This window comes from Callithrix jacchus, chromosome 1 (genome assembly GCF_049354715.1).
Source record: "Callithrix jacchus isolate 240 chromosome 1, calJac240_pri, whole genome shotgun sequence".
In the NCBI taxonomy this organism is placed as follows: Eukaryota; Metazoa; Chordata; class Mammalia; order Primates; family Cebidae; genus Callithrix; species Callithrix jacchus.
Genome location: NC_133502.1, coordinates 85,648,356 through 85,671,698, shown reverse-complemented (window position 1 = coordinate 85,671,698; position 23,343 = coordinate 85,648,356). Strand labels below are relative to the sequence as shown.

The window sequence follows — 23,343 nt, the reverse complement described above, 5'->3', positions numbered from 1 at the left end:
GCTAATAAAATAGGTACCCAATAACTATTTAGCAGCTGTATTGAGATATAATTCACATACCAAACAATTCACGCATTTAAAGCAGTGGTCCCCAACCTTTTTGGCACCAGGGACCAGTTTCCTGGAAGACAATTTTTCCACACATGGGGAGGGGGCGATGGTTTGGGGATGAAACTGTCCCACCTCAGATCATCAGGCATTAGTTAGATTCTCACAAGGAACATGCAACTTAGATCCCTCACATGCACAGTTCACAATAGGGCTTGTGCTCCTGTGAGAATCTAACACTCCCACTGATCTGACAGGAGGTGGAACAGCTCACCTGCCACTTCCTGCTGTTCAGCCTGGTTCCTACCAGGCCACGGACTATATCAGTCCACAGACTGTATCAGTCTACAGCCTGGGGGTTAGGGACCCCTGCTTTCAAGTAGAGTATTAAATTGTTTTTAGCATGTTCACAAAGTTGTACAAAAATCACCATAATCAATTTTAATATTATTATTACAGAGTCTTGCTGTTATCCAGGCTGGAATGCAGTGGCATAATTACAGCTCCTCAAAATTCTTGGGCTCAAGCCGTATTTCTGCCTCAGCTTGTCAAGTAGCTGGGACTACAGGCTACCATGTCCTGTTAATTTTTATTTTTTTTCTGTAGAGACCAGAGGGTCTCATTTTACTGCCCAAGCTGGTCTTGAACTTCTAGCCTCAAGCGATTCTCCCACTTTGGCTTCCTGAACTGTTGGGATTATAAGCAAGAGTCAATGAGCCTGGTCAACAATCAATTTTAGAACATTTCCTCACCTTCCAAGAAATCTCATACCTATTAGCAGCCACTCCCCATTTCCCACCAACACTTCCAGCCTTACACAACCACTAATCTACCTCTGTCTCTATAGACCTCTGCTAAATCTGGACCTTTCCTACAAACAGAATGATACGATATGTGGCCTTTTGTGACTGCTTTCTTTCACTTAGCATAATATTTTCAAGGTTCATCCACATTGTAGCATGTATCAGAACTTCATTTCCATTGTGAAAAAATACTTCATGATATTAATATGAATACACTATATTTTGTTTATCCATTTATCCATTGTTTATCCATTTATCTGTTGTTTATCCATTTATCTGGTGATAGACAGTTGGGTTGTTTCTACTTTTTGGCTCTTGTGAATAATGCTACCGTGAACATTTACTTACAAGATTTTGTGTGGACATGTTTTCATTTCTGTTGGGTATACATTTAGGAGTGAACTGCTAGGTCATACAGTAGCCGTATGTTTCACCTTTTGAGGAACGGTCAGATAATTTTTCAAAGTGGTCTCACAGCTTTACATTCCCATTAGCACATTCCCATTGTAAACTGCAGCGTTTACAATGGGAATGATCTTTTTTATTATAGCCATCCTAGTGAGTGTAAACCAGTAGCTTACCGAGGTTTTGACTTACATTTCCCTGGTGACTGATGACGTTAAACATCTTTAGATGTGCTTCTTGGCCATTTGCATATATGCTTTGGAAAAATGTCTACTCAGATCATTTGTGCCCATTTTTCATTGGGCAGCTGGTCTTTCATTATTGAGAGTGACAATTCCTTATATATTTTGGCTGCAATTCCTCCTTAGATACGATTTGCAAATATTTGCTCCCATTCTGTGGATTGTCCTTTTACTTTTTTGACAGTGTCCCTCAATAACTATTTTTTAAATAAAACAATAAATAGAATTAATCTTTTATGACAAAGGAAACCTGTGGCTGGCTCATAAATATGTGACAAATTCATGGCAGGGCTGAATCTACAAGGGTGACTCAAGTCACCTGTTTTCAGCTTTGAGTTTCCTTTACTGGTTCCCAGCATTGTCCAACCAGCCCAGAAGCAATGACATCATCCTGTGATGTGTCAAAGAATGCAGCATTTGGTAATTGGTCCATGAGCATCAAATAGAAAGATGCTCCATAGTTAAACATAAAAGAGAAAAGGTTTTGCTGGAAGCTAGCCTGTAATAAATCCTAAGTGGCCTACAATTTTGTTTTCTCTTGAGAAACTTTGAAATTGATGAATGGGGTTCCCGCCCGACACACAAACATATTAGTTAAATGAAACTAGAATAGGCACAGGATGAGTAAGCAGTATCTTTCTAAATTTACATTATGGATATTTGCTTACAAAATTAAAGGCCCTGAGATGATCTCTCTTCCTTGCTCTGTATTCAGACTACCCAGCTTTATTTTGGTTGAGGAACTCCCACCAGAGAAAACAAGGTACAATCATGGGAACATGGATATGGAGAGATCTGGTATATTTTTACAGCTGTAAGAGCTTCTCAGTACAGAAAAATACCAGATCTTAAGTACTTATTACAAAAATATCATCCCTAAAGTAATTATTTGAGATACATATATTTATACATACGCACGCACACACGCACACACACACAGAGAAAGAATATAAACACTTTGTCATACTGGGAAAGGCAACAAGGAAAGACTTGCTTTTAATAAATCTTAACTAGGTTCAATGCTGGCATGGTATCCAAAATCTAATTTTCCCAGGATAGAATTAACCTCTCACATAATGCACAGAAAATTGAAATAGAAACTTAAATACTTCTTTCATAATGCTAACCTAAATTAGCAATCAGATTGTCATACAAATGTAAACAAGATTATTATATAGAATAATCTAAAAATGTTATATGAGATAGAGCAATCTACAAATAATTTTAAAGACTCATATTTAAAAGTATATCTGTATTCCTATAAGGTGGTAAAGTTTAGGCTAAGAATACATGAAACGCATGTCTGGAATACAGCTTTACCATACTATATAAAATATGTTTATAAAGGGCCGAATACATGACATGTGAATAAGTTAGAGTTATAATTACCTGTCATAATACTGAGATGGAAAGTAGACCATGTGACAACCTAAGCTAAAAGTCAACCTAAAATGTGAGCTTGTGTAGACCATTTTAAAAATCATCCTTAAATATTATGTCCTGGTTTTACATTCTCTGTTTCCACTGTTCCCTCTATATTCAGTGTTCAATGCAATCTTCAGTTTTTAAACCAAATATGGGAAGGTGCATTTGGGAGTTGAAAGCAATAACCCATGTGTCTGTCTTTATCCCTTAAGTTGGTATGGGACCTGCAGTGCAAATAATAGCACACAGATGTGTAAAGCAGAGAGATAATACCTACATTTATCCAAAGAGAATGAAATGCAGGGTAAGCTTCATGTTTATCTGCCCAGTGGATACATCAGCACAAATTACTTAGAATCCTCTTCTTCTACACACTGATAACCCCTCAAATAGTCTAGCCTCTCTTTCTTGACTGTTTCAACCCGTTAGCCTTTGCCTGTTCTCTGTCTGGTCATCTCTCTGCATCTCCACACCCTGGACATTATCATTAAGCAGAAAAACTCTAGCTAGTAGCTTACAGAAAATTAAAATACTCTCTGGGATGGCGCTCATGTTTCTGCTTCTACCACTCTTATCAAACTGGCCATCCATTTTTCTTTTGTTCATAAAGCCCCTACACCCAGCCAATTCCTTTGGTCCAATAGTCCTATTTTGGCCCCACTACCTTCCTTACAGCCTGTGGTCAACCACTTCAGAGGTGGCACCTTTCATATTCAAGAAATGTTTGCCTCCTAGTTTCCCAGAGTCTTTCTCCTTCTCTCTTGCTCTGATTAATTCAAACTCTTTGTTTTGTCCTTTTCTTTCTTTTTTTTTTTTTAAGATGAAGTCTTGCTCTGTCACCAGGCTGGAGTGCAGTGGTGCAGTCTTGGCTCACTGCAACCTCTGCCTCCTGGGTTCAAGCGATTCTCCTGCCTCAGTCTCCTGAGTAGCTGGGATTACAGGCACTCGCCATCATGCCCAGCTAATTTTTCTGTTTTTAGTAGAGATGGGGTTTCACCATGTTGGCCAGGTTGGTCTCGAACTCCTGACCTCAGGTGATCCACCCGTTTCGGCTTCCCAAAGTGCTGGGATTACAGGTGTGAGCCACTGTGCACGGTCTGTTTTGTCATTTTCTAATCTCAGTCTCCTGAACATTAGTGAGAAAGGCACAAAACAATACAGACTGGTTCATTTCTTCTTCACTCACTCATTTAATCACTACTCCCTGTGCAATGGCTAAGGACAAGCAGCAAATAACCTCATTGCTATTTGGCACATTTTTATATAGTCATCACTCATTGACTGTTATCAGCATTTCCTAAAAGTTTTCCAAAAAAGTCAAGTATCCAGACATCCATTTCACCCAGTCGCCCCCGTCCCCACCTCAACTTGCCACAGGTGGTCTTCATCTTTTTTTTTTTTTTACTTTAAGTTCTGGGATATACATGTAGAATGTGCAGGATTGTTACATAGGTATACATGTGCCATGGTGGTTTGTTGCACCCATCAATCCATCATCTAGGTTTTAAGCCCTACATACATGAGGTATTTGTCCTAATGTTATTCCTCCCCTAGCCCTCCATCCCCTGACAGGCCCTGGTGTGTGATGTTCCCCTCCTTGTGTCCATGTGTTCTCATTATTTGACTCCCACTTATGAGTGAGAACATGTGGTGTTTGGTTTTCTGTTCCTGTGTTACTTTGCTGAGAATAATGTCTTCCAGGTTCATCCATGTCCCTGCAGAGGACATGAACTCATTCTTTTTATGGCTGCATAGTATTCCATGGTGTGTATGTGCCACGTTATTTTATCCAGTCTATCATTGACGGGCATTGGGGTTGCTTCCAAGTCTTTGCTATTGTAAACAGTGCTGCAATAAACATACGTGCTCATATGTCTTGATAGTAGAACGATTTATAGTCCTTTTAAGTGACTGAGATTGAGGCCATTCTACACTTCCTTTTCTCCTCAGCAGAACTCCTCTGACTCGCCACTCGCCCTTCCTTCCTCTTTGGTCCGAGGCACCAACATTTCTCTTCCTTTCCAGACAGATTTTTTATTCCTCTTCACTTATCCCTGTATAACCCCTACCCCCATGCCCATTGTGTTTCTCCTGTGCCACACATTGTTCTAGGTGCTGGGGATACAATCATGAATGAGGCACTAGCCTCTCAAAAAGCTCACCAGCTAGTGGAAGCTCCCCATTCACTTGAGAGTGAATGGGGAGGTGAAAAATAATTAATGGGGTGAACTGATTTGCTGCAGGGTAAAAAATATATATACATATTTTTTGAGACAGAGTCTTGCTCTGTCACCCAAGCTGGAGTGCGGTGGCACTCTGCTCACTGCTGCCCCCGTGATCTCGGCTCACTGGTGCCCCTGTGATCTCAGCTCACTGCTGCTTTGGCCTCCCAGGCTCAAGCAACTCTCCCACCTCAGCCTCCTGGGTAGCTGCAACTACAGTTGTGTGCCACCACAGCTGGCTAATTTTTGTATTTTTAGTAGACAAGGGGTTTCACCATTTTACCCAGGCTGGTCTCAAACTCCTGGCCTCAAGTGATCTGCCTGCCTCAGCCTCCCAAAGTGCTGGGATTACAGGCATGAGCCACTGTACCCAGCCAAAATAATTTTAAATGAGATGTAATAACTCATTTACTGAGTATGTGTGTGCCAGGTACTATTCTAGCTACTTTTAACTCATCACAATGATTGTATGGGGAATCACTCTTGTTATTATATCCTTTTCACACATGACGAAACTGACGAACAGAGAGTTTAAGACACTTATCTAGGGTCCCCAGTTAGGAAGGAACAATATTAGGTTTCGAACCCTTTTAATTCTAAACCTATGATCCTAACTACTTCAGCACATTGGCTAGAAAGAGATGAAGGGAGGAAATGGAGGCCAGGAGGTGGGTAGAAGCCAATGGGCAAAGAAAAACTGTTCTGACCTCCACTCCACTATCCAATCAAGCACTGCTGCTAAGAGCACTGGAAGCCGTCTTATCACTTAACACACATCCTCCTGGATTCTTTCTATAGAACTTCTTACTACTGCACACCCTCCAAAGGAGTTACCCTTTCAGCCCATGGCTCTCTGAATCTTCCTGGCCTCCCCAGCCCTTTAATCTACCCCCATTCTCCCTTGATCCCTAAGTGGAGACATTCTCCTCTCTGCCTTCTCTTCTCAGTTCCCCTCTCTTCATGCTTCATCTCTTAACAATGCTAAGCCCTTCCACAAGCTTCCTTTATGCTAAGGTTGATGAGGGCCAATTTTTACTCCAAATTAAATGTTCTTCCACCTACTAGACATTGCTATCTGCATGTCCTTCTATCTTCCAACAAAAAGAATGTTGGTGATCCCACTTATATGTGGAATCTGGGGGGGAAAGTGTTGACTACATATAAACAGTAAAGCAGTGACTACCAGGGGTAAGGAGGGGGAGGAGGGAGATGAAGGTCAAAGGGTACAAACTCACAGTTATGTAGGATGAATCTGTCTAGAAATGGAATGTGTGGCAGGAGTGCTAGGGATACACAACATAATAATACTGTATTGTTTACTGAAAATTTGCGAAGAGCCTAGCACACAGATTACCACAAAAAGAACAGGTAACTATGGAAGATGATAAATATGTAAATTTGCTTACCTGTAATAATCATTTCATTGTATATGTATATATCAAAAAAGTTGTATACCTTAAATATATATAATACAAATAAATCTAAAAGAAAACTAATGCTGGGCCTATCCTTTTGTTCTCAAAAATGATCCTGCACACTGCCTTAACTCTACAAAAAGGTCCACCATTCTCCTGGCCCCTAGGCTAACACTGCAGCTATCGTCACATTCTCCCTCCTCCTCATCCCCTACTTCCATTTAGTTACCCAGCCCTATTGAATCATCCTCTACAGGAACTTCCAAATCTTTCCATTGTCACGGCTCCTGTTTTCATTATCAATAATCTTTGCCAACACAATCACTACTCTGCCATTCTGCATTCAGTTCATCATGCACACTACTGCCAGCAGACTCTCCCAAGGCATGGCTGAACCATCCTACACTACCCAGAAGTCCATTATTATTTGTCTTACTAAATGATAGTTACTGATGAAAATGTTCTAGCTCCTCGAGAACAGAGAACGTTTTCTGATCTATATGTTACATGGTAGACTCATGGTGGTGGAATCAGTGGGTTATTGTCTCTCCTTCTCAGGGATCTTCAGTATAAAATTATCCTAAATAATAACATTGAAACTCTCTAGCCTAGGAATTAGGACCTACAAAACCTGATCTCTGGTGGGTTTCTTCCTTATCTCACATCGCTTTTCTCTTATTCTAGTAACAGCAGCCCACTTTCCTTTGGGGAACCGTCCCTACCCAACTGGTGGACTGCTCATCAAATGTCAACATCTCCCTTTAAAGGAGGATATGGGACCCAAGCTCGCCCATCAAAATATTGCTACCCTCCTAGACAAAGTGATCTTTGGCCCAGATGTGGGGATACGACCCCACCCAATGAGGAGTCTTTTTCAGGGGTTAACTTCAATACTGGATAAGAAAGGTACTAAGAAGCACATGAATTTGCTGCTTTCTGGAAAGTGCCTTTTGAGGGAAAAGGAGAAATAGTTGACATTAGCACTACCTCTGGCTTTTCAGCTGGACAGGCCCACAATCATTTTTTTTTTTTTTGAAACTCTTGGATTTAAATATGTTTCAGAATTCAGAATTCTATCAGGTGAGAAAAGCACAATGAGGCACATACTCGAGTATTACCTACACCTCTCCATGGATCAAGGGCAATGTCCCCACAATCAAACTCATTCATACTTCTGCAATGAAACAAATTCATGGCCTAATTAATGTCAGCTGAGGTCAGGGCAGGTTTTGTGATGAAGAAAGTGCAGATCAGGTAAAGTCTGACTACAAAATAGGTTTAGCTTCTGCTTTTATAAATGCACATAAATGCATGTGAATCTGTTTAAACCAACAAATGCCCAGTCTGCTTATCTGCTTGTTTGTTAATTTTACTTAAGCAGTATGAGGTTGATTTTTGACACTTGCACCTGAAAGAGTCCATCTCTGTTCCTCATGTGCCTATTATGTTTCAGTTTTACTTCCCACTAGTCTTCTACACAGATCACACTGGAGTCAAACTAAAAGACTATGTTTTCATACTTTAAATAGAAAATTGTGCCTGGGCCTGATGGCTCAGGCTTGTAATCCCAGCACTTTGGGAAGACAAGGCAGGCAGATCACTTGAGGTCAGGAGTTCGAGACCAGCCTGGTCAACAAGGTGAAACCCCATCTCTACTAAAAATACTAAAATTAGTCAGGAATGGTAGCGTGCCTGTAATCCCAGCTCCTCCGGAGGCTCAGATAGGAGAATCGCTTGTGCCTGGGAGGCATCAGTTGTAGTGAGCTGAGATAGCAACACTACTGCATTCAAGCCTGGGCCACAAAGAGAGACTTTATCTTAAAAAAAAAAAAAAAGAAAGAAAATCTTGCCACCTTCATATTTCTGTATGTCTTATAAACAAGGGCTATCCAATAGGAGACGGGAGCCTTAGCTGGCTGATTTTCTTGTCAGTTGCCCTCGCCCCAGCCCTGACTCCATGGCTCCTGGAGGGAAAGTACAGCTATCACAACGTCTTACACATTGTCCAGGCACATCACTTACTCCTCTTCCTTTCAGTCCCCATTATATCCCCATGGACAATCACAAGAATCTAGAAAGTCACTGCATGTTGTTATTTTCCTTTGAGTGCCTCTGCATCTCTTCAGTGTCTCTAAAGATCATCTAATGCTCCCTATGGCTTATTTGAGCTATATACACACTTATCTTTACTACTAGGGCACCTGATTTTCACCGCAACCCTATGAGATGGATGGAGTAGGTATTATGTTTCCCTATATGAAAAATGAAGAACAGAGGGTCAGGTTGGTTGATAAAAGTAAAGACCCTGGAATTTCACTCAAACCTGCCTTTTAGTCTTGTTTTCTTTCCCATCCAATTTTACTCCCAGTATGAACTCAAATTCGAGAATTTATTGGCATTGATTGTTCCTTCTTGGTACTCTTAGATGTAGAGATAGATAATCTGTTGAAACTAATGAGAACACTACATGAGTTATTTTACTCTGGTAAAAATAAAAATTGACATATATATGTTGTGTACATATACATATATTACACACATACATATCTGTGTATGTATTATATATAGGTCTGTGTGTGTGTGTATTCTAGCATGCATGAATGTCTATAAGCATTTACTTTTATCAGCCAGGAAGCTAAAGTCAGCTTTTTTGTCATTGGTTACAACCTGAATTAAATGAATAATGAAATCTCAATGCAGAGTGATGCCTGGAGATACTTTAGTCTTGGTGAAAACCAGACACTGCTTCACATAACTTGAACCGACAACACAAATACTCCTCCCTGCCCAGGGGATATTTCTGGGTCAGGACTCCCTCTCTCAGACAAAGAGTCAGACATTGCTGAAAATTTTCCCAGCATGCTACCCTGTTTCTCTGGCTGACCTTTAAGGTTATGATCTATGGATATAAGCTCATGATAGACAGTGATAAGGCAAAGTCAGCTACCTTTAGGCTTACAAAGATGCAGTTTTTCACTTCAAATAGACCCCCAAAATCCCCAATGAACACATACAAGGCATTCCTTATCTATGAGGTTAATGCAACAGACTCACCATCATCAGGCCACGCACTCCAAATTGCTTTTTCCAGTAAAGGTTCCCCTACTATTCCTTCATTGGCTTCATCATAAGAAATATGTAGCTGGGTGTGGTGGCTCACGCCTGTAATCGCAGCACTTTGGGAGGCCGAGGTGAGTGGATCACAAGGTCAGGTGTTCAAGACCAGCCTGGGTAACATGGTGAAACCCCGTCTCGACTAAAAATACAAAAATTAGCCAGGTGTGGTGGCATGTGCCTGTAGTCCTAGCTACTAGGGAGGCTGAGGCAGAAGAATCGCTTGAACCTGGGAGGCAGATATTGCAGTGAGCTGAGATTGCGCCACTGTACTCCAACTTGGGTGAGAGTGAGACTCCATCTCAAAAAAAAAAAAAAAAAATATATATATATATATATATGCATATGAGAGTGGCTGGCAGGGGTCAGGGCTAAGGTGTTTGCGCATAAAGAGCTACCCTGTGCAAAGCCAGATGTATCATCCAGAGATCAACCTGGGACTACAGCACCAATTAACTCTCCTGTTTACAAAATGCCTAAGAATTTATTAGACAAGCACAATCCACTTCCATACAACTCATCAGACAAACCACATCCCCTATTTCCAGTACTATCCATAAGCACCCAGAATTCACTGCCCACTGTGAATCAGCCTTTCAAGCATCCTGTAATATTCACAGCTCAAAATTAATCAGCAGGGTGGGAGGTGTTCAGGACATCTCTGAACAAAGTTCTTCCTCTCATGTATCTCTTTCTACCTACTTGGAAAATGCTTCTTCTAGCTTTACTCATACAAACTACATTCAGAATGAAAAATAAAATGTAAATGCAAATATAATTTAACAAAATTTCTCAGGTATTTTTCCTCCCTTTCGTCCATCTGCAGTATGCTGATCCTATAACCTTTCATGGTCTATGACAAGGATCAATGAGGGAAGAGGGCCCTCCCAGGGAAATCAATCCTAATTGTTTAGAATCTAACATAAAACTATTTTTAAACTATTAATATTTTAAATTGCTTGTTGAAAAGGAAAATCATTTTCCCTGCCTACAAAACAGTGATATAGCTCTTGCAATTCAATCTTCAAAAATTTATTTTCCTGATCTTCACATTTTGCATCTCCATTTTTAAAATGTCTTCCTTTCTCCTTATCTAAAATTTTGGATCTCATTTATTTTGACCTTTCTCCTCAGATTCAGATTAAACAAACCTTTCGCTGCAAGCCTAACTATGTGCTGAGCAATGCATAGTTAACTCACTCTATTATCTAGAGATTTATCATTTTACAGATGAAGGAACAGAGGCTCCATTAAGTTCAGTGACTTTCCTGCTTTCACAGCCTTGAAAGTGGCCTCTCCAGAGTTTCCAAGTCCACATGCTGTCAACAGGGGGGCTCTAGGTAAAATATTTCCCCAGTATGGCTTGAATCTAGTTTTATCCTTTAAATGTGTTACTCAAATTGTTATGTGGTTTGGGGAAGGGGGCTTTACTACTGGTAATCTCCGGCTGGAATCAAGGATTATAAGCAACTCACAGAAGGATAAGTACAGCTATTGCACATTGCAAACAATCTGTTTGTTCACAGGGGACCTTCTCCCTGAATTCTAATAGCCAGACATTAATTCTTCTTTGTAGATTTAGTCTAAACGGAGGTCCACAATTAACAATATGTCAGGTCTTATTCCTTTACATCATTTCAATTCTCTAACCGGTAGATTGTTAGCTTAAAGGATCAGAGCACATGATTAGTGAGTGAGGACAAAGGCCTCTTGCTCCATTCCTGTGCAGGTCAATAGGCATGCACACCTCCTACTCTCGGGCAGCTCAGAAGGTGCTTGTCCGATTAGATACTAAGACGGCTTGTAGTCAGAACTTGTAGGGAAGAAAAGCAGGGCATTCTGACTCTGATTCTGATACCAACCAAAATATAATATATATGCTAACATGACCACAACTAACAATGATTATGTTTAAGTATTATTATTGCAGGATTTCAAGGCACAATCATTCACAAAATATAAACATTTTGTGAAAACACATGCTAGCTCTATAAATAAGGGCAAGAAAATTCTCATTTGTGTTCCCTTCTGAAAGTCAAGCATGTCCTTTTTGCTTGTTTGTTGGCTTCTTGTGTTACTCTGCACATCCCATCTTTTATGAACAGAAGAGGCACAACTATTCTTCTCCATAGAAATCCCCAAGCCAGAAATGTTACCTCTGGAGACTTTTAAAGCCAAGATGCTACACAAAACATTATACTGATATTCTGAGTAAATAGTCAAAACCGTACCTTTACTGTGGTGAAAATTCACTACCTTACTCACCTAGAATATCATACTGAAGATATAAAAAATACTACCAGGTTACTAAATGGCTTCAGAAATAATAACAAGTTTCAGTTCCAATTTGCAATATATAAGAGGAGACCTCAAGCCCAAATGGGTAAAAAACCTAACATTCCAGAGACATTGGCAAATTAGTTACTGCCCTCAACTGATTCACAGCTGCTTTACTGATGGAAAAAGAAAAACAAAAGGATGTCTAAAGTGTTGAAAGGTCAGAGCAGTAAAGGATGAAAAAGGAATACATTTGGCCCTTACAGTGCAATGATATTGCACGTGTGAACTCAATTTACCACCCCAAAGACTTAGCATAGGCTTAAGCTCCTTTGATCTACAGAGGAAATGCTCTCCACTGTAGAATAGCTGATCTTTTTACACTGGTTTAGGGGGTCCTCCGTAATCCCTATAAGCACTAAATGTCCTCATCGGCGCTGTAAAAACCACAATAAATCATCTTTGGTGTTATTTGTATGTAAACTTTCTTAGTATTAGTTTTTTAATGCAAAGCCACAAATCTTCATTATAAGGCCTTATGTAAAAAGTCAGGCAGAGGTTGCAGGACATTGCAATGTTGGCTTGTTCAAAAACGGGTTGGGTGACAATTTCTCCCAACTCACTATGCCAGATTCTGTAATATACCAGTTCTGCTCATTTAATTCAGAGAAGTAACAGCTGTTTCTGCCCTTGTTCTTCAAGTCAAGAAATCTTGGTTTGTTTGAACTAAATATCTGTGAATTGAGACCAGATATTTGCTTCTAGTCTACTGGAAAATCAGAATTCAGGGAAATGGAGATTTTTTACTTACTTCCGCCTTCACCTATAGGATGGAAGGGTTCCCTAAAGGCAGGATCCAAGGGAGAGTGGGCTTGCAACCGTCAGAGTCCCAGATCTGAATCATGGCTTTGCCACTGTCCAGCTGGTCTGTTTCCTCATCTCCTGTATGTGAGGTGACATTTGCCAAACAAGGTTGTTTTGAGATTAGGAAAGAAGGGTACGTTCAAGAATCTATTCTTTCAAAAATGCCTGGCAGGTGTGAGATGTTCAGTATTAGCAGAACCCGAGATGATTAATACTACTAGCTACTTTCAGGGCATAGGCAGTGCCCAACTTTAAGTTCATGTAACAAGACCTGAACGGACTCGGTGCTTTCTTCCAGAGAAAAAGAAGCCAGTAGAATCCCAACAAGCCTTTAGAATGGAAATCTTCCGCAGACAACAGGCACTCAAGCAACAAAATCTGGCTGGCTTCCCTTACTTCCTCACTTCCAGGGGCGGGAGGGAATACAAACCGTGCCCCTTGCCCTAGTCTCAGTTCTCCACAGGGCTGGCTTCTCTGGAATGAGTCCTCCCTCTGGGCGGGCAAAGAGCAAGATCTTGTGCTCCTGCTCCTCGGAACACTCCCGCGCTCCCCAGCTCCTTCTAGATGCAGCGACGGCAGCTCTGCCTCCTCGCCAGGCGCCGCATTCCCCAGGCAGCGGGGAGTAGGGGGTGTCCCCGGGTTCCTGGGCGTGGAACGCAGTGGCCTCAGAAACTGTCCGTACTCTACCACTCCACTGGCACCAGCCAGCACCTCCCTCTCCCTTCCCCCTGGCAGAGCACGTGCGAGGGGTGCGTGCACCCCAGGCAGTCCCCCAAAGCGCGCCTCCTGGAAAGGCGCCATCCATCACCTCCCATTCCGGCGGATTCTCGCCAGAGCCCAGCCAGGGAACGCTCCTCCGGCCAGCCCCAAAGATACTTGCGGTGTGTATGTGCGTGCGTGTGGGGGGGGGGTACTTTCTGGGACCCACTTTCATAGCCCTCTCTACCCCCATTTCTCACAGGGGTGTGGGGGGAAGAGAACTAGGAAGCCAAGACCACTGAATCCGGAGTACTTCCAAATCCGTTACACTTCCAATCGTCCTCATAGCATCACCTTAGTTTATCGGCATTTCTCCCTAGCATCGAAGCTCTGCCAAAACCCCGCAAGTGACACCCCACAAAAACCCCGCGCCCCTGCTGCCTGCCCAACTCTCGCCCCACAGCGCAGCCTCCAGGCCTGGCACCTTCCGTCCGGGGTAAGACTCCTTGCTTTCCCGGAGCGGAACCCAGTCAACAGGTTTCGGAAGTTTCCCACCTCCTCACTCCAACTCCCCTCCGGGAGCCCCCAAGCGGACCTCGCTTAAGGCAAAGAAGCCTAGAGGTCTCCCCTAAATCTGCGCTCACACAGGGTCCCGCCCCCTCTTCCCTCCCCTCTTTTTTCCTCCCTTGCAGCTCCAGTCCCCGCGCCTCCGGCTTCTCCAGCGCCAGCGGTTCTCTCGCCCAAGAAGAGGAAACTTCTTTCTGGGCTAAATTCAGGTCTGAGCAGGAAAGGCTTTCCCTCCCCGTCGGCATCAGAGGCGCGCTCACCCCCTATCCCCCAAAAGACCTCATTTCCCCCTCTCCCCACGATCACCCTCTGAGACTTTGCCTCGGATTTTTAGTGTTACTCGACTTTTTGTGTCAAAAGGTCCAGCCGTCTCTGAAACCACCACGGAGGCACTATGGATTTTTCTCAAGACTCTACCAGTCCCGCGTGGCTTGCAAAAGACAAGTAAACAAAACACGGACCCGGCAACTTTGGGGTGTGTGTGTGTGTGTGTCCGCGCGCCCGCGCGCGGGAGACAGAGCATCGCCCAAGAGTTAGGGCAACAGCTGCTAGAACACATCTGGAAGAGGGGGAGGGAGTTCCACGCAGAGGGGACAAGAAGCCCCCAGTGGCTTCAGGGCCTAGGGCTGGGCCAGCCTGTAGTCCATTACCTGTCCTATGTTGATGAATCCGTACTTGCTGGCGATGCGGTCGGCCTCCGGGAAGCCCCCGGCGATTTTGACCGCCCAGTGGTTGGTGTAGACGCGCGTCCTGCACACGGGGAGCAGGCAGCCCCCGAGCAGCGCCAGCACGCACAGCAGGTCCAGGCGTCCTGGGCAGCAGCAGCGGCTCCCCCAGCCCATAGTCCCGGCGCCTCGCTGCTCCCTAGCTCGCTGGCTGGCTGGCTCAGCGCACTAAGGGCGCGCACAACTAACTTCTCCGGCCTGGGCCGCCCGGCGCACAGCCCGTGGCCGCCGCAGCTCGCAGCCCCGGGCGACCGGTAGGAGGCGGTAAGCCCCGGCAGGGAGCAGAGCAGCGAGCCTCGCGCCGGCTCCTAGACCATCCCTGGGGCCGCGAGGACCTGTGCTCCCAGCTCAGGCCCGTGGAGCGCTCGGCGATGCTCCCCGGCTCGGGCGCAGGAGGCGGCTGAGTGGGGCGGGCGTCCTCCGCAGTTGGGCTTCGCCGGGCTCGGCTCCCGGACTCTCCGACTCGCTCTCGTTTCTCCGGGGGCCCCCGAGCGCGGCGGAGACAGCCAGTGAGAGCGGTGCAGGCAGCGACCGGGCGCCCCCTCTGCTGGCCCAGGCTCCGAGCGCTCGCTTACTTGCTCCCTGCGCTCCCTCCGGCTCCGAGCAGCGCGCGAGGATTCTGAGTGGCAATGGCAGCAGCTCCTGCTCTGCATAAATGACTTCCCCCGCCCCCCTTAACACCCCTCCTTTCCCACATCCCCCTCCTCCTCTCCCTCCTCCGCCCTCCTGAAAGCGGCCGCAACCGGGGCGCCCACCAGGTCCTAGCGCCTCCGGGTTCTCCCAGCTGCAAGTCTTTCCACAGCGCTGCGAACAGAGCTCCGAGGCCGTGGTTTTACCCTCCTTTTTACCTCCCTGCTGGATTTGTCTAAATGTACCGCCACTTCCCGAAAGACTAAAGACATTTACACGCCGGTGTGAGTTAAGCACCCTGAAGATTCATTCATCCTCGCTCTAAATGTCCTTAAACAACTAGGCATTTAAGGAGGTCCCTTGCGTTTCAATTGCCGAACAAATAACCCGAGATTTTCACTTCGTTAATTCTTCATGCTTTTCAGCAACTGTTTATTTTACACATTCTGCTCCTGGGAGAAGTTACCACACAACACAGGACGGTAAGTCGCATCGACTCCTAGGAAAGCCAACAACCGTGGCTCGAAAGCCAAGTCCGTTGCCTGCTCACTTTCGAAATCAGCGCATCCGATACTAGGCAACGCCAAGGGAGAGTAAAATTCCGGCCTTGGAAGTGAGGAAACATGTTTCTATGAATATCTGGTATACTAGTGGATGGAGATGTTGGGCCAAAGGAATAACTCCATTCATTTGTTGGATTACGTCTGACGAGGGCGTCTTTTCCTCCACCAAGGGAAAAGTTTTCCAACTTTTCCAAGCACAGTCCTGTAACAGTGAAAGACTTTAATATAAAAAAGACCACAGGAGAAGTTCAGATGAAATATGTGGCCGCGTCACCTTCATTACTGCAGCAGGCAGGAGGGAGCCCAAATTAACCCTCCTCTTGCTTCTCCTTTACAACCTCCCTGCCTTCTTGGAGCGGGGGTGGGACACAGAGTGATTTATTGTGACAAGAAAAATTACCTCTTACGAAGTAATTCAACTGACCTTAAAAGTGTTCGCTATATCCCTAACTGTCCTTTCTCTCCTACTACCATGCACTATTTCTTTCTTCCTAAATGTGTTTGAGATTAATTAACTCCTTCCACCTATAGCTTTTGGTACTGATTTTTTTTTTTTTTAATCTGAAACATACCTGCAGACTTAAAATTCCACTAGTACCTCTGGTCATAGCATTTGACATTTTACACATTGTATAAGGTATGCTATATTATTTCATCTTGAAAACAAACCCACGAAATAAAATTATCCCCACATTATAGATAAGAAATAGAAGATCAGAAGAACTAAAACATGTGCAGAAGGGTATGTTATTTTATTCGTTTATTTATTTGACTGATTCAACACATCTGTTTGGAGCACCTAGCATGTGTTATGAATTGTGCTGAGCACTGGAGAAAGGGGAAGGGGGGACACAAAAAATTAGTGGAATTCAGAATCTGTGACTACTCTAGAGTAAATGTGGTTTATTACTGTATTTAATACACTCTCAGCTCATTGCAGCCTTTGCCTCCCAGGTTTAAGCAAATCTCCTGCCTCAGCCTCCCTCAGTAGCAGAATTACAGGTTCCTGCCACCATGCCCGGCTAATATTTTGTATTTTTAGTAGAGATGGGGTTTCACCTTGTTGATCAGTCTGGTCTCGAACTTCTGATCTCAAATGATCCACCTGCCTTGCCCTCGAAAAGTGCTGGGATTACAGGCATGAGCCACTGTGTCTAGCCTATTATTATTTAAGAGGAAAAACATAAGCACTATGCTTGTGCTTTAGAGTTTTGGTACAGTCTCTCTACTAGCCAGTCCCCGTAGACACATTTCTTCCTCCTTCCCAGCCATGGAGTCCAAACGTTCACAATCTATTACTACACTGTTAACTCTGACGATCTGTATCTATGCATAAGGACATTGGATTATCCCTCTTGAAGATGGTGAGTTTCAGATGGGATAAGACTTCAGTCAAGGTCCAAATCTCAATACACATATAAGGGACAGTCAATTTTTTTTCCCCAGAATTGGGGGCATTTCAGGTAGGCGGAAGAACTTGTGGGACCATGATCCACAGAAGGGTTGCCACTATATAAAGTACTTTTGTAACAAGTTTGAAGGATGCCCTACAGGTTCATCTCCGGGACTCTGGAGCTGTTACTGTTTAGGACTACAAAGGTAACACAAAATGCTTCTCTTTCAAAGCCATGATGTCTCCGGGCTTCGAATTCTGAATGAAATGAAGAGGAATCACTACACTCAGTCTGCTGAATCCTGGAGATCGTTTTCTTGGGGTGGGAAAATTACTCATTAATATTTTTCCCCCTTGGTGTCTTTCTCTTTTTCTTTCCACTAGCACTCTTGCCTTCTGTGAGCATGCCCTGGTTGGCACACAGAAACATAACATTCACTGCATTGAACATGAGAGAGAATTGGAAAATGAGGGGCAAACCACTTTTCTGCTTTGTAAACTAATCCCTGGGCCAGCATTTAAACTTACTCAAAGGGCATATTATTTCATTTCAATGCATATGTATTTAAACAGGAAAAACCAACTCTGTTTTTTTTTTTTTTTAAATGAGTTAAATCCTTATTCATCTGTTAAATCAAATGTATGGATATTTCCTCTTATTGTCCATAGCTTTTGCAGTTATATCACAGTTCCATTATAAGTCCATTCTCTAAAAGTGTGATTCTTAAACCTAAATGATATCAAAGAAGTTCCACTTCCATTGATGAATAAGCAGATTCTGCTTCATGCTTTGGGATCTACTTTAATGAATGCATTAGCTTCTTTGGATAGAGCCTTATTGGCCAATAATGAAGCTTCCAGATAAGCAACAGCAAAGAATCTGTCATATTTCATGACCTTAGGCTCTAATGGTTATGACAGTCAATTCTATTACCAATGTCTCAGTAGTCCAAGGAAGGAAGAACTGGTAGACAGACTAGTAGTGGTTGGTGGAAAACCATTTCTAATATTGGAAAGAAGCTAAAATCCAAGTCTTACAGGAGGGTTTTCTTTTTGTATGCAAAGAATAGATCTGCAAGCTTTGCCCCTTGACTTTTCCTCTGTAATGTACCATATGGCAGGAAACCAGACAGTTTTCAGTTTTACTCTGCCTTATACTTAGCAACATATTACTTGATAATGAGGCCCCGGCCGGGCGCGGTGGCTCAAGCCTGTAATCCCAGCACTTTGGGAGGCCGAGGCGGGTGGATCACAAGGTCAAGAGATAGAGACCATCCTGGTCAACATGGTGAAACCCTGTCTCTACTAAAAATACAAAAAAAGTCAGCTGGGCATGGTGGTGCGTGCCTGTAATCCCAGCTACTCGGGAGGCTGAGGCGGGAGAATTGCCTGAACCCAGGAGGCAGAGGTTGCAGTGAGCCGAGATCATGCCATGGCACTCCAGCCTGGGTAACAAGAGCGAAACTCCATCTCAAAAAAGAAAAAAAAAGAAAAAAAAGATAATGAGGCCCCACTAGTGTTTGGCCTCTCTGCCAAAAGTCCCTTAAATCTCTAAAAGAAAACTTCACTGAAATGCAATGAACAGAAATCTAAGCATTTAATGGAAGGAGAAGGGAACAAGAACTCCATAAGGACCCATCTTGAAATTCTGCAACCTAGTATTATTCTGGGAAGAGTTTGCCTTATGAGACATCTTATTTCTTTTGCTGCTATATCAATTGCTAGAAATTAACCTCTAGGATCTCTTATAACCTGAGATGCTGTGAATCAATAATAAATTGGTAAAGGGCTGTTTGGAGCTAACCAATAGGAGAAAAAAATGCTACTGGACATTTCACTGCCTATTAGGAAAGTTAACAATTCTATGGTATCCTAGTATATCAGATTGAGAATTGGGGTGAAAGTTCCTAAAATTTAATAATGCTAATAATGAAAAATTACTAGTTAACCCTTGAACAACATGGATTTGAACTGCACAGGTCCGTTTATGCAGATTTTCTCCAATAAATATATTGGAAATTTTCTGGAGATTGCCACTACTTAAAATAACTCTCAGACAAAGCACATAGCTTAGATTTATTGAAAAAATTAAGAAAAAGGTATGAGTACATAAAATATACTAGTCTATTTTATCATTTACTACCATAAAATGTCTTATAAAAATTAAAATGTATTAAAAGTTATACACACAAACACAGACCATAAATAGCACCATTCACAGTTGAGAGAACTATAAACATAGATGTAATATTAAATTATAACTGTACAAAATTATATGTAATGCATATTATACTAATAATTTCTCAGGACCTCCTGTTGCTATTGCAGTGAGCTCAAGTGTTACAAGTATCTGATAACACTAATCATCTCCACGTGAGCAGTTAGTTTCCCTAGTAATTGTGTATCACAGCAAAAAGTGATCTCTCATGGTTCTTGAGTATGTTTCATTGTATTTAATGCAATGCTGTAAATCTTGAATAACACCATGGGACCCATATGAAGCACTAATAGTGATGGTGGAAGTGCTCGCAAGAATTGAAAAAAGTCATAACATTACGAGAAAAAGTTGAATTGCTTAATATGTACCATAGATAAAAGTCTGCAGCTGCAGTTGCTTACCTTTTTAAGATAAATGAATCATACAGTGTTAAATCATTGTTAAAAAAGAAAAGAGAATTTGTAAAGACTTCACCATTGCACTTTTTTCTCACCAGCAGGTGAGAAAAATGAATTTTTATTTGGTATTGGTAATGCAGCTTTTATATGAGAGCAGGATTGCTAAAAGAAATGCATACCTATAGAATCTAACGTGATTCAAGAAAAAGAGAAGTTGTTATATAACAGCTTAAAGCAAAAGGGAGCTGAAGAATCTAAAGCTGGGGAATTTAATACTAGCAAAGGGTGGTTTGATAATTTTAGAGTTTTGGCTTTAAAAGAAATCATCAAGATAGGCCAGGTGTGGTCAGTGCTTGTAATCCCAGCACTTTGGGAGGCCAGGGTGTATGGATCGGTTGAGCTTAGGCAAGATAGTGTGACACTATCTCTACAAAAAATAAAAATTAGTCAGAAAAGTTGTCATGCACTTGTAGTCCCAGCTACTCTGGAGGCTGAGGTGGGATGATCACTTGAGCCAGGAGTTCAAGGCTACACTGAGCCACGATCATGCCATTGCACTCCAGTCTGTGCCACAAAGCAACACCCTGTTGCAAAAAAAAAAAAAAAAAAAAAAAAGCCAAGACACATACAAAATATGTGTTAATCAACTGTAAGGCTTACCAGTACCCAACAGGCTATTAGTTAAGTTATGGAGACATCAAAATTCATACAAGACTTTCAGCTTCGGAGAGTCAGGGCACCCGTAGCCCCTGCATTGTTCAAGGTCTATGGTAAAGTATTAACTACCACTTGTTAACACTAATTATGTGCTAGGCTCTGGGCCAAACAGGTCTTAATGTTATTCATAGAGCATCAAAGCTGAAAGAGACCAAATATATCATATAATCTAACATCCTTATTTAATAGCTAAAAATGCTGAGGCCAAGAGAAAGTCAATTTGGGGGACAGCAATTCTATCAGGGAAAAATAAGTTAACAAATAAATGAATAATATAAATAAAACAAAGGAAGCGCTACATGGGTCAAAGATGACTGTGTGCAATGAAACAAGAATTAACATTAATCCAATTTACTTATGTGAGCTAATAAAATCAATACGATCAGAAGAATGGAAACTAGATTTACCATTTCAATGCTTTAGGTGTTTAACCACTACCACTTAAAACCATAACCCATGACACATGAGCTTCTAGGACAATAGTTGATTCAGAGTTTGATACTACATTTAAAGTATTGTATAATATTGTAAGATGGAACACCAATAGGTAAGTAACAGTCTATGGATTTCAAGAAGCTTTAACCCCTCTGTGACCTGTTTGAAGTTGACTTAATTTGGCACTGTTGGCCTTCCTCTGTGGACATTTAAATCCTAAAATAACAAACTGGTTCCCAGAAAGCTTTTCAGTTAGAACTGAAGTGTGAAGGTTGTAGGTGATTTCCTTTAGATATATACGAAGGAAGTGACACCAACTAGCTTCTGCTTCTGGTCCCAGATCAGTGTCTCCTTCAGGATGGATATGATGTATAAAAGTGGTTGCCACCCTACCCCAGTCCACCTTGGACTCTAGTTCAGAAAGAAAGCAGGTAGGGAAAGGGTAGTAGAAATCAAAGAAACAGGCTTGAGTCTTTGAGCTTCACCCACTAAAAAGAATGGGTCCTATGCCAATGACAGCAGCCTTTCCCCAAGAGTCAAGGTTTGCTCTTTTTGTAGTGTCTCTGGACCCTTTTTTGAAACATTTTATTGGCTCTTGTGAATACAAAGAAGCTAAAATCCAAGTCTTATATGAGTGTTTTCTTTTTGTATGCAAAGAATAGATCTGCAAGCTTTGCCCCTTGACTTCCTCTGCAATGTGCTGTATGGCAGGAAACCAGGCAGTTTTCAGTTTTACCCTGCCTTATACTTAGCAACATATTACTTGATAATGAGGCCCCACTAGTGTTTGGCCTCTCTGCCAAAAGTCCCTTAAATCTCTAAAAGAAAACTTCACTGAAATGCAGTGAACAGAAATCTAAGCATTTAATGGAAGGAGAAGGGAACAAGAACTCCGTAAGGACCCATCTTGAAATTCTGCAAACTGGAATTCTATTCTTTAAGAATATAATTAACTGGATCCATATATTCTTTCTATATATAAACTGGATCTATATATTCTTTAAGATATCCTCAAAGAATCAGGGGATTAATAACTAATGATGCAACAACTTCATCTTACTTAGGAAGACAAGGTTAAATGGGTTCTCATAATTAAAATATATTTTGAGGTTAGGCAAGGTGGTTCATGCCTATAATTTCAGCACTTTGGGAGGCTGAGGCAAGTGGATCACCTGAAGTCAGAAGTTCGAGACCAGCCCAGCCAACATGGTGAAATTTGTCTCTACTAAAAATACAAAAAAATTAGCTAGGTATGTTGGCACACACCTGTAGTCCCAGCTACTTGGGAGGCTGAGGCATGAGAATCACTTGAACCCAGGAAGCAGAGGTTACAGTGAGCCAAGATCACTCCACTGCACTCCAGCCCAGGTGACAGAGTGAGACTCCATCTCAAAACGACAGCAACAAAACTGTTTTGATTTCAGGGAGTAGATCTAATTCGTTGATTCCAAATGAGGCATTCTAAATCAAAACATATTCAGTATGACTTTTATTTGTCAATATGAAGCAAGATAAATTACAATAAAATTATTTTGAAAATACTGTGTAAGCACTTCCTTTACATTTATTACATTCAGTTGTTTCCAGAAGCTATGTGTCTAGATCACCTACTGCTCCCTCTGTGTGACATAATTTCATTCTTCCGATGGTGTATTCGAGATGTAGTTATTACATAGTCATTGTGTAGCTATTGTTTAGGCATCTCTCTACCAATCTTCCCTATCCTGCTTTGTGTTTTATTAATACAGATGGTCCCCAATTTATGATGGGTTTACATCCCGATAAACCCATTGTTAGATGAAAATACCATAAATCAAATCTGCATTTAATATCCTAAAGTTTTGTTGTTAATATCCCTAAACTTAATAAACATCATGGCTTAGTCTAGCCTACCTTAAACCTGATCAGAAAACTAACATTAGTCTACAGTTGAGCATAATCATCTAACACAAAGCCTATTTTATAATAAAGTAGGGAATATCTCATGTAATATATTGAATACTGTATATTACCTCAAAATTATGGTTTCATAGAATTGTAAAGTCAAAAATCTATAAGTCAAACCATTGTAAGTCAGGGATGGTCTGTTTATGAAAAACACACGAAAAAAAAAACAACAAAAAAAAAACAGACGTCTTCTGTAACCCTTAACCTTTCAATTCATGGTAAAGGTGTTTATCATT

The 23,343-nt window shown here is 42.1% G+C and overlaps 2 protein-coding genes across 7 annotated transcripts in view; one reads left to right on the top strand and one right to left on the bottom strand.

Moving 5' to 3' along the window:
* PCSK5 (proprotein convertase subtilisin/kexin type 5) overlaps nucleotides 1–15,434 on the bottom strand; it is a 470,824-nt gene extending 455,390 nt beyond the window's left edge. For 5 of the 6 annotated variants that reach the window (XM_078366047.1, XM_078366050.1, XM_054254455.2 and 2 more), the window contains exon 1: nucleotides 14,732–15,434. In XM_078366047.1, the coding sequence (XP_078222173.1) occupies nucleotides 14,732–14,923 (192 nt within the window). In that variant the 5' untranslated portion in view covers nucleotides 14,924–15,434. Of the gene's footprint in view, nucleotides 1–9,614; nucleotides 9,742–14,731 lie in introns of those variants that run through there. The other variant, XM_078366053.1, reaches the window with a different exon arrangement.
* LOC144578083 (uncharacterized) lies at nucleotides 11,414–14,412 on the top strand. Its single transcript, XM_078340227.1, has 4 exons — nucleotides 11,414–11,477; nucleotides 13,226–13,696; nucleotides 13,895–14,010; nucleotides 14,207–14,412. The coding sequence occupies exons 1-4, from the start codon at nucleotides 11,414–11,416 to the stop codon at nucleotides 14,282–14,284; spliced, it is 729 nt and encodes a 242-aa protein (XP_078196353.1). The 3' UTR covers nucleotides 14,285–14,412.
* Nucleotides 15,435–23,343: the final 7,909 nt, after the last annotated feature.

Bases quoted from the DNA above. Each gene is read 5' to 3' on its own strand.
- LOC144578083 (XM_078340227.1), top strand. From the start codon at position 11,414: ATGCACACCTCCTACTCTCGGGCAGCTCAGAAGGTGCTTGTCCGATTA. The intron at 13,697-13,894 runs GTGTGTATGTGC...ATTTCTCCCTAG, and splicing joins CAGCCCCAAAGATACTTGCG to CATCGAAGCTCTGCCAAAAC. The intron at 14,011-14,206 runs GTAAGACTCCTT...CCTCCCTTGCAG, and splicing joins CCTGGCACCTTCCGTCCGGG to CTCCAGTCCCCGCGCCTCCG.